Genomic DNA, 15,166 nt, shown 5'->3' with positions numbered 1-15,166 from the left:
AGGTCCTGGCCCACTGACCACTGTTTGGGAACCACTGGTCTAGAGACTATGCAAAGAAAGAACGTCTGTGATCAAATGCATACAGTACAAACATACGTACAACACCGAGGGCATCTTTGGGGAGAAGCTACAGTTTGCAGTCATGCAACCTGTGTGCCAAGATAAGACACGTGACGAGGAACTGCGGTTGAAAATGAACAACCAAAGCGCTTGTTTCAAGCACACGCAGAGAGAGCTGACGGGGGGAACAAGGGCATGGGCGATTAGGCTTCGTTTCCCATGTGGAGCCCTTTCATAAATGACTTGCACAAAATGAATAGAATACTGTCCACTGGTTACTATTGGTTACACTCTGCCATGCCTTGGTTGTCACAGCACTGGGTTACTCATCAGGCATATAAAGCTAATTTTCATCATTCTTCATGAAAGAATCCTAAGTTTGACTTGTCATTATTATCTCCATCTTAGCCATTTTGTGATGACAGTTCTTTTTAGCCTTTGTTCTATTCTGATCCATGGAGTATTATCAAGATATTTTGTTGTAGTATATCCAACAAAGGCTTCTGCCTTTGTTGGATATACTACAGTGGAAGAGTGACAGGAAACAGGAGAGAGCTGATGAATGACATTAGTTATTCAGGCATCGAACCTGAGACTCGCTGCCATGCTGCAATAGAGCTTATACTGTAGGTGAGTGATATGCGCCTTAGCCACTAGGCCATCGGTGCCCCACCATTGTCAGGTTTCGGACTGAATATTTGACGTAACGTGACGTCCTACCCTGGGCCATGAGGTATAGGTGTTTCCTTTCTAGATGTCTCTGTGGAAACCTCATATTATGTCCAAAACGGTAAACGTGACGCTTTGTGCTGCATTTTCAGCTTGTGGATCTGCTACTTTTGTTGCTTTTGTGTGAAGCTGTGGTATGATGAAGTAGGGAGTTAATTTACAAAAGAACACAAAAGGTTTGAATACGGAGATAAGAGCTTTCTGCCCGACAGCGGCGATATGAATCGTCTGACTGTGGTGTATCCCTGCTCTGCATGTTTTATTAATGGTGTGTGATCTGATGGGTCCTATCTCTGGACAGGGCACACGCCATCGATAGAAGTCTTGTTTGCACTCAGTGCATCTCAGTGTTGTATTAAAACTTGAGATTTTGCGGTGCAGTATTCCTGTCCAGTTTGCGGTCTGACCGAGCCCAAGTCAGTCAACCAAATGCAAAGCTTGACTTTCCATATACTGTACAGTATTTTACACAGGTATAAAGTTTCAGTTGTCACTCAGAGTGTTTATTGTGGTGTTTACAGTGTATGTGGTCTGGCGACTGGTGTTCCCTACTATGATGATATCATTGAAAGAAATAGGCTGGGGGGTGGGGGGGATTAGGAGGCATCTGTTGTGGGGACGCGTGGGGATTATGTCTGGATACTATACTGGTGATGACTTTGTGTATATGTATCTATCTTTGTACGGATTCACACATGCATGCATATACGTGTGTTTACAGTTGCGTGTGTGTGCGTGTGCGTGTGTATCCTCCTTGGCTTGAAGGTCTGACTGTCAATAACCCCCTGTAGGATCGTTGGCTGAAACACACATCAAAATAGGTACTGCTCACTAGCTTAAAGATCCAGATCACCATGCCTGCTGTGCATTCTAATCTGTTTCTGCAGATATGTTTATTGTTAAACATACATAAATATACATTTCTATCCTTTGAGAGCATATCTCCGCAGTCATAATGGGGATAACAATATTATGCAAAAATATATAATATATAAATATATATATACTAGTGGTGGGCATAGATTTTTTTTATTTTTTTATTTTTTTTTATTTTTTAAGATCTTTTTTTTGCGGCTTACGCCTTTTATTGATTTTTGAAGGGACAGACAGTAGGCTGACAGGAAACGGGAGAGAGATGGGGGGATGACATGCAGTAAAGGCCGTGTCGGGTCCGGGAGTCGAACCCGCGGCACACTGCGACTGGATTACCAGTCCGGTGCCCAGACCGTTACGCTACGGCCTGGGCCGATTTTTTTTTTTTAATCTAGATTAATCTCACTGCAATTCTGGAGTTAATCTAGATTAATCTAGATTAAAATGGCTCATTTGAACTCTGCCGAAAGCATTGAAAATATGTGTGCGCTACCTAAATAATGAGCAGAAGTAAATCCTTGAACGGCCCATTAGACCAGGAGCCCTATCATAATTGGTAATGAAAATATAATAATGTTCAATACGTGGCGTACTGGTCATGGATTCTCCTTGTGATAGTTCGTCTCGCAGGTAGTTTGTAAGATGGGTCGCCTGTGGCCGCCTGGAGAAGAAGCTCGAGCCCATCATCTTCAACCACACTGATAGGCTGGCAGTTGATGGCAATCCACTGAGCTAGGAGGTTAGTTAGCTTGGCTGATAGAGTTGGGCTGACGGGCTTGCCACGGTTGCACTCCAACATTGTAGTTTGACGAACACTTTTCCCCGGAGCCATATTAGTGCTTGGCCCGCCGGCAGCTTCGCTATCATCAACCAACGCAAAGGGATGCTTGTGCGTTAGGTGATACTTCAGACTTGAAGAACTCCTACAGTAAGCCATTTCTGCTTTGCACAGGGTGCAAACCACCTTGTTCTTGTCGAGGTTTCCATTGGGAAGCTTCTTGTAAAGAAATTTCCCCTGAAGCAAACCCGTGTTCACAGCGTCCTGCATGCTGACGTTTGATGTGGCATGCCGCACTGTTCATTAATTTCACCCGTGTCCGGTTAGGTTAGGATTTGTTACCGCCCCGCTCTCAGAGTAATTTATTTCACCTTGTCACTGTTAGGTTAGGACTTCTCCCTCCCACCGAGTAATTCTGCCAGGTAAAACTATCAAAGTGAAATTCCTAGTTTGCTCGCTTTATGCAGTCAATGCAGACCCAGCTCCCAGACCCAACATTGAGAATAGATTAATGGCGATAATTTCTTTGACGCGCGATAATATTATCGCGTTAACGCAGCACGTTAACGCCGATAACGGCCCAGCATTAATATATACATATTTGTCTATTTTTAGATCAAGAGTCCAATCTTGATTACTTCCTGTAAATAATTAACATCATGCATGATTACATCAGCAGATACAAAGACATGCACCTGTCAAACGAGTATTCATTATACTACTAGCTAGACACTAGACTAGACGGTGGTGCTGCATTTTTAATGTACTGTATACAAACATGGATGTCACATGTTGCAATCTCTTCCTCTAAAGCTAAACGGTACAGAATGTGTTAACTCTTCTTTGAGGTGATGAATAAATATTCTATGCAGTAACAGAAATGCCTTGTTTGAAGCTGCGGTTTATCCCATCCTGTCTCTGTGATTGGCTGGGACATACGTGCACAGCTCCCGTTTCACTAGGAAATACACAGAAATTAAATACTCTTAATTAAATACTAGTATTACCAAGACTGAATCTTAGAATTACCCAAATCCACATATTGGCCAGGGTGAGCCAGAGTGGGAAGGTAGTGGGCCTACTGTATACTTTTGCTGTGTGAGAATGAAATATCTCAAGGTTATATCTTAACAACTTTGTAGGCATATAAAGACTTCCGAAAACTGCTATTTTTGCTGTACTGTCTGTACCTCTCTCCATGCATGATATTAAATAAAACCCATCAAAGCTCTGTTCACTGTGTGCCTCATGCCTAACTATGATGGATTATTGATTGAATTCTTCCACGCTACAATACAGAGACCTATTCTTCTCTGTGTGTTCTGATGTACTTAGTTACTTTCCAGTTCCCACCACTGGTCATCTGAGTGTTGTAGCAACTTTAAACATAAGACATGTCCCATCGCAAAGTGATCTGTTCCGTTGCCGCAGTCGCAGTTAGTCCTAAGTGAGCTTGGTGTGCCAGGGCGTTTGTTTATAAGAAGGAGGCAGATGGCAAAGACTCATTTTCACAGGGCAGACACAGGTACTAATAATGGAAACAATTATATGGGACGATGAGCACAGCACACCCATCCAGAGACACGTTGTATAAGTCATTAGTGGATTGCCCTCTGTGTACACAACTAGAGTTCTGTCTTTGATTTATGATGTATCCTTATTGGACATAGATTTTGTTTTCCTTTTAACGCCATAAACAAGGTGCTTGAGCGAGTGAACAAAATACATACTTGTCCTGTAGTCAGGTTTGGTATTATTTTGTTGTTGCAAGGTGTGGGATCTTAACATCTCTCCTCTGAAGTGGACTGAAAGTCATCTGTTTCTAGCAGGTGGGGAAGGCTCCTCTTGTGTCATACCCTGTGTGTGTGTGTGTGTGTGTGTGTGTGTGTGTGTGTGTGTGTGTGTGTGTGTGTGTGTGTGTGTGTGTGTGTGTGTGTGTGTGTGTGTGTGTGTGTGTGTGTGTGTGTGTGTGTGTGTGTGTGTGTGTGTGTGTGTGTGTGTGTGTGTGTGTGTGTGTGTGTGTGTGTGTGTGTGTGTGTGTGTGTGTGTGTGCACCCTATGGCAGTTACTATTGCCGTGTTTTCTATAGCCACACTTTTCTCTTGGTTTTTATAATGTATATTTTCATTTACAGAATCAGTGCAGAGATTAAATGACTAATAGTTGTAGTCCGTATTAGTAGCCAATATTTTATAAAAAGAAAAATCATGTCATGCCAGTCTATGGTCATGCCTTCGTGATGTGATGCGTGGCTATTTTACGTAGCTTTTTTAATCTACAGGCGGCGGTGGCTCAGGGGTAGAGTGGCTGGATGGTAACCACAAGGTTGCCAGTTTGAACCCGGGCTCCCCCAGAGTTAGTGTCGAAGTGTCCTTGAGCAAGACACTGAACCCCTAATTGCTCCCGATGTGCTGGTTGGTGCCTTGCATGGTTTCCGCCGCCATCTGTGTATGAATGTGTGTGTGAATGGGTGAATGTAATGCACAATCTATGTAAAGCGCCTTGGATAAAGGCGCTATATAAATGCACCATTTACCATTTATTACAATAAAAACTCATCCTCATCATCCTCATCAACCTCATTTATTTAACTCAAGACCATTGTCACATGGTATGGAGAACCAACTGCCCCCAATAGCTGATAACTCTCCTTTAGAGATGGTGCAGAACTCTGTGGCACGCCTACTCACGAACACACGAAAACGTGAGCATATCACTATTATCACACCAATCCTGGCTACTTTACACTGGCTCCCTGTGAGCTACAGCAGGGGTTCTCAACGCTTTTGGCCGGGGACCCCCGGAAATTATTTGGCAATGTCTCGGGACCCCCGCCCTTAATAATAGAGATAATACACCATAAATAAATACTAAAACCAGATATACATTAGGGAAGGTGTATGCATGTACTATGTGTACTATGTAAACTCTTCATTTCCATTTTCCAGCCAGTCAGTTGATTTATTTTTATTTTTATTGATCACTTTCAAAGCCCTACATGGACTAGCCCCCAGCTACATCACAGACATGCTAAATCCCCACAGGCTGGTGCGCAGCCTCAGATCTGCAGATAGGGCCCTTCTAGTTCCACCCATAACTCACCTTGTCACCCGAGGTGACTGGGCTTTTGCGGCCCGCGCACCATCGCTCTGGAATGCCCTCCCCATGGCTCTTAGGCAGGTGGAGACAGTGCCCGCTTTTAAAAACACACCTGTATGTCAAGTGCTTTTCCTAATTCAGTTTTATATGTATGTGTGTATATGTAGGCCCATGTGTTTGTATATGTATACTGTATTATGTGTAATTTGTGTATGTATGTATATTTATATGTTATTTCTGATGTTCTTGATGTTGTTTGATTGTTGTTTCTAACCTGTCTGTAAAACACTTTGTAACTATATGTTTGGAAAGGTGCTATATAAATAGAATTCATTCATTTTAACCGAAATATAATTTGGGTACCTCCCCACACACCAGAGTTTCCACACAGCAAAATCCCTCGTGTTAATTTACCTGTAAGGATCCCGTTACACACTCTCTGAAGTAAATGAGGGTTACTGTGTGGGGTTATGGTGTTCTCTTCATCTTATCATGCACCATCCTGTCTCCATGGCAGCACGTGTCTGGTACCTACCTGTACACTGTATCTATTTCTGATCGTGTCCATATTGTGCCTGCCTGGTATCATGTGAGATGCATTTACAATCATGTTGTTGCTGCACATACATAGAAATGTAGTAGTGAGAATATAGTGTTTAATTATTCAATGCATTTTGGGAGAACTTGGCAAAGCTCATTATCACAAGCTGACGTATGAGACAGACAGGATATAATTTAGTAGTTCTCTATTTAAAAGTTTTGTAAATAATGCAAAAATAGCAGTTCTACAAGATCGGTTGTGGTTCTGTTGTGTTTCCAATTTGCTTGCACACCACCATTGAGCAACAAAGTATAACATAGAGATAAAGTAGCTAATAGGTTTAGTCAATTACAAAACAATCAATTTGAATCCTTTCTTAATTTTAATTTTAAAATTAAATCTATTAATTGATAGAGTAATTGCTATGAATGAACATCTTCCTTTTCCTTTCAGCTGTTCCCTTCAGGGGTCGCCACAGCGAATCATCTGCCTCCGTCTCACCCTGATAATCAATAGTTATCCTAAATCAGCAGCCCTAAATTAGTATACAGGAGTTTAGCAAGTGTCTTTGCTCATTGTTTATAGTAATGTAACAATAATGATATGCCCCTTTTCTCATTCTGTCTCTAGACCTGCGTGGTGCAACAGCGCCCAAGCCCCTCAAGCCCCAGAGATCCCTACCAGGGACCCCCATCTCACAACACTTGGAAGCCGACCTAGTGCGATCATTCATGGACGAAAAGTACAAGGAGATTGCTGAGGTAAGAGTGTTCAAACACAATGCACAAAGGTGGAGAGTGGAGACGCAATGGGAGTTTAATGGGACGGTTTTCTATTTCTCAATCTCTAGTATTAACTCCTTTTCTGCTCAGAGCGAGATTGGACGAGTTATATTTCTGGTCACAGATCGCCTAGGACGAGATCGAACAGGTCCTAAGTTTATGATGTTTAATAATAATTATTACCAGCTCTTGGTGTCATTGTCGCCAGGCAACGCTTCCCTCCCGCTTTGATGACGTCATTGATTATTTTCCTTCATCCTGACCAGAGCTAGCGATGATCTAAAAGTTTGTTTGTATTGGAATTGAAGCTCAGATTGAGGTGATCATACAAACCATCCATGTTTTAGGAGGTTAATAGAAAAATCATCGTGACCTCGCAGGACCGTTTCAGCGCTTGTAATGAAAAGTTAAGTCTCTAACGCAGAGCTGCCAACCTGCACACATTTTGTGTACCAACCACGCAATTCTAGGTGTCTATATGCCTAGAATTGCGTGGTTGGTACACAAAATGTGTGCAGGTTGGCAGCTCTGCTAACGAGTGCCCCGGAAATGATTCCTTGTTACCGGAAGTTCACCACATCAGCTGGAATCGGCTTCAAAGTAAGGGCCTACGGCCACAAAGGCTGGCATTCTGCGACAAACACATGAGGCTGTGCCGGGATTTACCTAATCTGGTCATTAACACTGTCAGTGGTTATTATAAAACAAAACAAGGTGCGCAAAGTTGAGCGACATGACTCATCACTAGCATTTCATAACAATGGCTTGAGACCAGCTTTTCAAATGCAAACATATAGGCCTATTATAACAGTGAAAATTTCTACTTTTTTATGACCCAACTGACCTTCTTGACTTTGACCTTCAAATTACCCCATTACTGTATGTCATTTACAAATTATAACTATATTCAGTATATTCATATTCAGTATACTAGTATATCTATATTCAGTATATATATAATCTAGTATATTCGGCTAGAAATTCTGAAATGAAATGGTATGTCCTTGCAAACCGTCCTCGTTTAGATGGAGGGGTGTTTATGTGTGAGTCTCCCTAAAATGAAGAGCCTTGATGAATGTGTTCTATAGTTGTGGCCTGTGGGTCAGAATCAGCTTTATTGTCACATCACAGGTTTTCTGATGTAAAGCTTTTGTTTCCTCTTTGTTTCATGCATGCTCCATCATTTTGTAGTTTCCATAAGGTATGGCAGTTTTATTTCCATAGCACATTTCAACAACGAGGCAATTAAATGTGCTTCACACAGAACATCAAGCAAAGGAAACACAATTATACAAAGATGCATAAAACAAAATAAGTAAAAACAAAATAAATAACAGATACAGTTCCGGTGCAGAAGAGAAAGAAAAAAGGAAAAGTAACTCAATCAAAGGCAGCGGCAAGCAGTAAGGTCTTTCGTAAAATAAGAGGCGCAGCAGACCTGCAGTTTTATGGCAGTTTGTTCCAGATAATGTGATGCACTGGTGCATAAAAACTAAATGCTGCTTCCCCATGGACAGACCATTCTTTCCCAGATGACCTGAAAGATCTGTACAAGATCAGAAATGTATTTTTAACCCTAAACCATTCAAAGCTTCATTGACCAACAGTGGTATTATTCCATTCCATATTTCAACTATTTTCAGCAATGGCATTATATTCTTTTTTCGGCGGGTAGATCTTTGAAAGTAGCTCTCAAGTCACCCCTGGGTTAACCCATTAAAGGAGTTCACCGAAAAGATGACTTATTTTTCAATCAATTACACACCACATGAAGCCTTGACTTCATTGAGCATTCCTAAGCCAATGATTTGATCACCGGAGACTCGTTAGGAGACTCCACCGGTCATCAAATTATTATCCCAGGAATGTGACAAAAACAAGGAGAACTACTCCTTTAAGAGCTTCTACAAATACCTTCTAAATCTGTATTTCTCGAATTCTTCTTCAAGAATGACAAAAGATAGCAGATGTACAAAAGATAGCAGATTTACAAGCTCCCAGCGCGGCACAAAGAGCTGATGTGGGCTCCTATATCTGCTATTTTTGAATAGCCAACAACGCAAAAATCTAAAATGACACAGATGCTTTTCCGATTTGAATGGGTTACTTTCTATACAGTTAGTGTGTGTACTTTGTATGTATGTATGTATGTACTGTATATTCACAGTCTGTGTGGATGACATAGTGTATTCTGAATATTTTTCCTCCCAGACGCTGTTCAGTCGCAGTATGACGGAGAGTGAGATGCGCAGCGCTCCCTATGAGTTCCCTGAGGACAGTCCCATTGAGCAGCTGGAGGAGAGACGCCACCGTCTGGAGAGGCAGATCAGCCAAGACATCAAGTAAGAAATGCAAACGCATGCACGCACACATGCACGCACGCACGCACGCACGCAACATTAGTCTTCTTAAATTGCCCTATACCAGTGGTTCTCAAGGGTTCTTTGAGGGGGTTCCAACGGGTCCATTTAGTTCCATTTGTTAGTTACATTTACACAACAATGTCTATGTGAGTGTGCACTCGACAGTTTCCAACAGGTCAGTTCCGGTGCTAAACTAAATGCAGCCAGCAGCTAGCCAGCAGCTAACCAGACTTAACCGTCCAGGAGTCGGCACACTTTTTTTTTGTTCCAGCCTGTTGTCTAGGAAGTGGGGTTCTGTCTTGATGCTAGGGTGATGGTATCTGCAGTGTGCACCACGCACTAAGCCAATCTTTTTGGGTGGTGATCTGGCACCGTTGCGGGGTCCCGTTGTTGTCAATCAGCCGTGTGCGCCTCCACTAACTAATGGCATTTTTCTGTTTGTGTCACCCTACCCTCACCCTCCATCCTTCCATCACCCTGACTCCCTTGTTTGGGTCTAACGCTTTTATTTTCACCCCTCTGTCTAACCCTGCACGCTTCATGTCTGTCTTGGTTTCTCTTCTTTTCCTGTCATTTCCCCCACTCTGCCTCCTGCCTTGCCATGCTGCCCTGTGCCACTGCATATCACCCCAGGCTTGAGCCAGAGATCTTGCTCCGCGCCAAGCAGGACTTCATGAAAATCGACAGCACTGCAGACTTGGAGTGAGTGAGACATGCTTCAGTTAAAATATGTTCTGTTACTCTGCTTTTCAAAGGTACACCTGCAAACTATTTGCCTGACTTCAGAGTGTTAACACTTGTCTGCATATTATGTATACAATGTTTAGTTTCTGTTTAACTGTGAATGCTTAGTTTTAAGTGCACTTATCTCTCTCTACATTCAAATGCACTGTATTTGCCCTCTGCTGGTGATACATGGTAGTGGAAACGGATAACCATGCTCTTTTGCTCTCTCTCTGTAGCTCTCTACTCCTCTTCCATTGGAGAGATTAGTTGTTGTCCTCCCTATAGAGCGTCGCAGTCCGACCCCCTTTCATGACGACCCAGAAGTGAATTCCCCGTTCATTTTCTCCATAGGCTTTTCAAAAAGTATTTTTTTAAAGACGTTTACGCCGCGGACAAAGCCAACTCGAGTTGTGACAAATCATGACAACAAACACAACATTTTGGGCCGAAGAAAAACAACAGCAAAAGTTTTGTAACCTGCCGTTTTCTTCTTCTTTCTAATTATTTGTTCGGCCCGATTTCTTTTGTTTGTTGTCATGATTTGTCACAACTCGAGTTGGCTTTTACTTATTTGAAATGTCTATGAGGAAAATGAACAGGGAATCATTTCCTGGGCCCTGGTAGGTGGGCGGGACTGCGATGCTCTATAGTCACAAGATGATATAATCATGGTACAACTAGACACAGGTGACACAGGCCGTAGAAGAGAGAGCTGTGTCACGGTTCATGGGCTGTAGTTCCAAACATTGGAACTTCCTCATTGAAATGGAATGAGAACTTACGCATTCCATTATTACAATGGGAGTCTATGCTAGTGACGTAACTCTCTCTATGGGTCTGGGTAGCCTCAGCCTCAGGTAACCATTACTTCAGTCATAGGTAGTCACAGGTATGTTGACAATCTCCTAGCTGTCAACCAATAGCACAAGAAGTCTTCAACCATACTTGATATTAAATATCTGGTTCCTTCACACATTATTTGTCTTATGAATATTGGGCTTGTGATTCGGATATTTTCCCTATTGCTTGTCTTGTTTTGACATTTTGTCCCATTTCTCTCCACATCTGTCTCTCTCTCAATTTTTTTGCACTTGAGGTTCATGAATGAGAAGGACGTGTGCACTGTGGATGATGGCTTCACGCAGAGGGTGCTGCCGATGGAGAGGGAGTATCAACGTGTGTCAATATCTGGAGAGGAGAAGTGTGGGGTGAGGAACCCGGAAAAATACTAACATATAAATTAGACCAGTGATTCTCAAAATTCATTTTCTAAAAGTTCTGTATATATATATATATATATATATAATTATATATACACGTGTTTGCTTTCCTTTTCATGTAGGTGCCCTTCACGGACCTGGTGGACGCTGCCAAGTGTGTGGTGAAGGCGCTGTTCATACGGGAGAAGTACATCAGCCGATCCATGCAGAACTTCTGCAAGACAGCAGCTCACGCCTTGCAGGAGCTGGGGGAGAGAGCCATGGACCTGAACCTCTACGAGGAGATCCCAGAGACGCCTGTGGATGCAGGTGTGCCCCGATACGTGCATAAACTGACACGTATGCTGCTTATGATCGGAACAACAACCTCGGCACCCGTGACACCTCCGCTGAGTGTCATTCTGAGGCACCTGCCACCTTATCTAATTTGAATTCTTGTACTGTCCAAATCTCTTCGCAAAAAAAATAGCCGTAAATGCTATTTTTGCAGAATGTTCGCCACAGAATAGGGACGCTAGGGGTCATGTGTTCAATCTGCCGATTTCAAGAAATGAGCGTCGCGCTTGTGAACTCAGTGCAGTTGCTGCTGGCCGATCATCGGTCGGTCTCAGCTCGTTGGTTCTATTCTCAATCAATCATAATAGAACACCTATTAACATGGGGAAGTTGCATTGCTCATTCCTTGCTTGCCTTTTGCTGCTGCGTATTGCTGTGCTGCTGATGCTCGCTGTTGCTTTAAGTTAAAACTGCTGCTCGCCCTCCACCACCCCAGCTACCACCTGTCGTCTTGGATCTACTTTACTGGGGAATCGCTATTGGTCGGGAGATGTAAATATGCTTTCTCAGAGAACCTAAAAGCAGATCCAAATCATTGCCAAACCAAAGTAAATATATTGCTCATTTTGTATTCGAATAAAAAACAATTTAATCCATTCATGAGTTGTCCACTCCTGACTGAATTAAGCTTTGGTGACACTGATGTTGTAATTAGGCTGATTGTTTGTGTCTTCTCCCCCAGATGCCCCTGTTCACCCCCCTGTTTCGTTGACACACCCTTATGAGAATCAGGACCCCAAGAAGATGCCTGCTGACACAGGCTACAGCTGCAAGATGGTGGACGGAGTCATCCATGTCTACACCAATAATGACTGCATGGATAAGTGAGTGGTGCTCATTTGCGTTGCTGTCTTAGCTGTTGAAAATCCTACTTGTTTTTCCAAGTCCATTCTTTGGATTTTGTAGCAGCTAACCCCACGTGATTCTCATGTCCAGGAGCACTACCAGTTTTAACAGCAGCTAACCCACCATGTGATTCTCATATCCAGGAGCACGGAAATAGACCTGCTGTATCCTGACCTGAAGGAGTACCTTGCAGACATGAATGTCATGATGGCCCTCATTATTAACGGACCAGTGTGAGTGTCTGTGTGCGCGCGCATGCGTGCATGTTTACAGAGATATATTATACACACACACTGTATATTTGTATTTGTTGTGGCTCAAGCTTATTCAGGGGTGAATGACGAATACCGGGTGATACTTGTTCATCACATATGAATGGCCTTTTTTTATTCACAAAGACATTAAGAGAATAGCATTTCATCTACACTTTAACTGAATAGATGATGTCAATGAGAACTTTCCCTGGCAAGCAAGGGAGCTGGTTCCTAGGCTCATGGTTGCATGACCGTGAGGTTTGGCAACTTCGGAACCCGTTGGCAGAGAAATAAATCTAGCCTCTGGGACCTCCCCATTCTCTCCTTGTAGAGACGTTTACTCTCCTTCGGCGCTCTTCTTCCGCTGGTGCTCCATTGTTTTCATTCCTAATAACAATTATACCCGTTGTAATGAGAGTTGCTGACAGATTCAGCTGCGGAGCTCTGAATTAATCAGCAATAAGGTTGCTTCGGTTGTAACGTTTGTTAAGCTTGTTAAGCTAAGACCCACACAGAAGAAACAAACTTTCTTTCTTTTCCTGCCTTGATCTCTTTAGCCCCCCCCCCCCCCTCTCTCTTCTTCCCTTTCTTAGTTTTTCTTGGAAAAGATTACACAATGGGAACTATGCACAAACACGAATTGAGTTCAGCATTGTATCTGACCTGATTGGTTAGCCGTATAACCCCTAGAGAAGATACAACCGCTGACCAATCAGCACAACTTTATCACCCTCTCAATCCTGTTATTACTCCCATCAAACATGCACAAGTTCAGTGATAAGTTCAGTATTAATTTGACATGAAACATGACATGTTTTTCTGCCCATTGGTGTTCACATGCAGGAAATCTTTCTGTTACCGCCGGTTACAGTACCTCAGCTCTAAATTCCAGATGCACATCTTGTTGAATGAGATGAAGGAGCTGGCAGCCCAGAAGAAGGTTCCTCACCGAGACTTCTACAACATCCGCAAGGCAAGGATCACGCAACAGCAGCTGCCGATGATTAACTGGTTCATTGGAGAGGAGTTAATTGTTTACTCCACTAACATCATCTACTAGTTGATGATTTTAATAGAATATTTGAATAGTTTATTATTAGACCTGACATGGCAAAAGAGTACAGTCAAACAATTCGTCTAGAAGGGATAGCACCAAAAAAGGTTGTTGCATTCGGGCCTTATGCAGTCAACTCATAAACACGACATGAGTGGAAGAAAAAGAAGGGGGTTGTAAAGAAGTGGAGGTGATCGCCTGTGTAAGGGAAAAGTGATCATTTCCTCTCCCTGATAGATGAGGATATCAGAGATAATATTACTTAATTTCAAGCTTTTTAAACGGGGACTACTTGTTTTCTAATTTATGGAATTTCTTGATTTCTTCATGAAATTACTGAAAGAAATCATTACATTTGTTTTAAATTTATGATTTCCCCCCCTTTTTTGGGAATATGTCTTGATAATGTTTTGAATTAATATAAATTAAAAACAAAATGTAGCAAACAAAAGATAGAGGGAGCCCATAACAATGTGGCCGTGACCCACAAATGAGTCCCGACCCACTGTTTGGCAACCAGTGCTTTATTTTATAGCCTTGCTGTTGTGTGTGGGGAGCGATCCAGGAGGCGTCCTGCTCACAGTGTTGCGTTTCCCTCCAGGTGGACACACACATCCATGCATCCTCTTGCATGAACCAGAAGCACCTGCTCCGCTTCATCAAGAGAGCCATGAAGAAGTTCCCCAAGGAGATCGTCCACATAGAGCACGGCCGCGGACAGACCCTCATGGAGGTGTTCGAGAACATGAACCTGACGGCCTTCGACCTGAGTGTAGACACGCTGGACATGCACGCGGTGAGGAACCAGGGGCAGTGAGGAACCAGGGACAGTGAGGAACCAGGGGCAGGGAGGAACCAGGGGCAGTGAGGAACCAGGGGCAGTGAGGAACCAGGGACAGGGAGGAACCAGGGGCAGGGAGGAACCAGGGGCAGGGAGGAACCAGGGACAGGGAGGAACCAGGGGCAGGGAGGAACCAGGGGCAGGGAGGAACCAGGGGCAGGGAGGAACCAGGGGCAGGGAGGAACCAGGGGCAGGGAGGAACCAGGGGCAGTGAGGAACCAGGGACAGGGAGGAACCAGGGGCAGGGAGGAACCAGGGACAGGGAGGAACCAGGGGCAGGGAGGAACCAGGGGCAGTGAGGAACCAGGGGCAGGGAGGAACCAGGGGCAGGGAGGAACCAGGGACAGGGAGGAACCAGGGGCAGGGAGGAACCAGGGCAGTGAGGAACCAGGGACAGGGAGGAACCAGGGGCAGGGAGGAACCAGGGGCAGGGAGGAACCAGGGGCAGGGAGGAACCAGGGGCAGGGAGGAACCAGGGGCAGGGAGGAACCAGGGGCAGGGAGGAACCAGGGACAGGGAGGAACCAGGGGCAGGGAGGAACCAGGGCAGTGAGGAACCAGGGGCAGGGAGGAACCAGGGGCAGTGAGGAACCAGGGGCAGGGAGGAACCAGGGGCAGATGGAACCAGGGGCAGTGAGGAACCAGTTTTCTGAAATAAATATTTT

At 43.9% G+C, this 15,166-nt stretch overlaps 1 protein-coding gene across 6 annotated transcripts in view; it reads left to right on the top strand.

Annotated features, from left to right (window-relative positions):
* The window catches only part of ampd2a (adenosine monophosphate deaminase 2a), a 43,682-nt gene that overhangs the window by 18,196 nt on the left and 10,320 nt on the right, over positions 1 to 15,166 (top strand). For 4 of the 6 annotated variants that reach the window (XM_083772009.1, XM_083772011.1, XM_083772013.1 and 1 more), the window contains 9 exons: positions 6,711 to 6,841; positions 9,074 to 9,204; positions 9,859 to 9,927; positions 11,048 to 11,159; positions 11,294 to 11,480; positions 12,190 to 12,331; positions 12,497 to 12,586; positions 13,451 to 13,580; positions 14,263 to 14,457. In XM_083772009.1, the coding sequence (XP_083628135.1) occupies positions 6,711 to 6,841; positions 9,074 to 9,204; positions 9,859 to 9,927; positions 11,048 to 11,159; positions 11,294 to 11,480; positions 12,190 to 12,331; positions 12,497 to 12,586; positions 13,451 to 13,580; positions 14,263 to 14,457 (1,187 nt within the window). Of the gene's footprint in view, positions 1 to 1,554; positions 1,611 to 6,710; positions 6,842 to 9,073; positions 9,205 to 9,858; positions 9,928 to 11,047; positions 11,160 to 11,293; positions 11,481 to 12,189; positions 12,332 to 12,496; positions 12,587 to 13,450; positions 13,581 to 14,262; positions 14,458 to 15,166 lie in introns of all 6 variants that reach the window. The other 2 variants (XM_083772012.1, XM_083772010.1) reach the window with 2 other exon arrangements.

The sequence above is a fragment of the Protomyctophum parallelum genome (assembly GCF_964188405.1).
Source record: "Protomyctophum parallelum genome assembly, chromosome: 8".
Lineage (NCBI taxonomy): Eukaryota > Metazoa > Chordata > Actinopteri > Myctophiformes > Myctophidae > Protomyctophum > Protomyctophum parallelum.
Note: the sequence above shows the minus strand (reverse complement) of the source record. Positions and strands in the feature narration are given on the sequence as shown.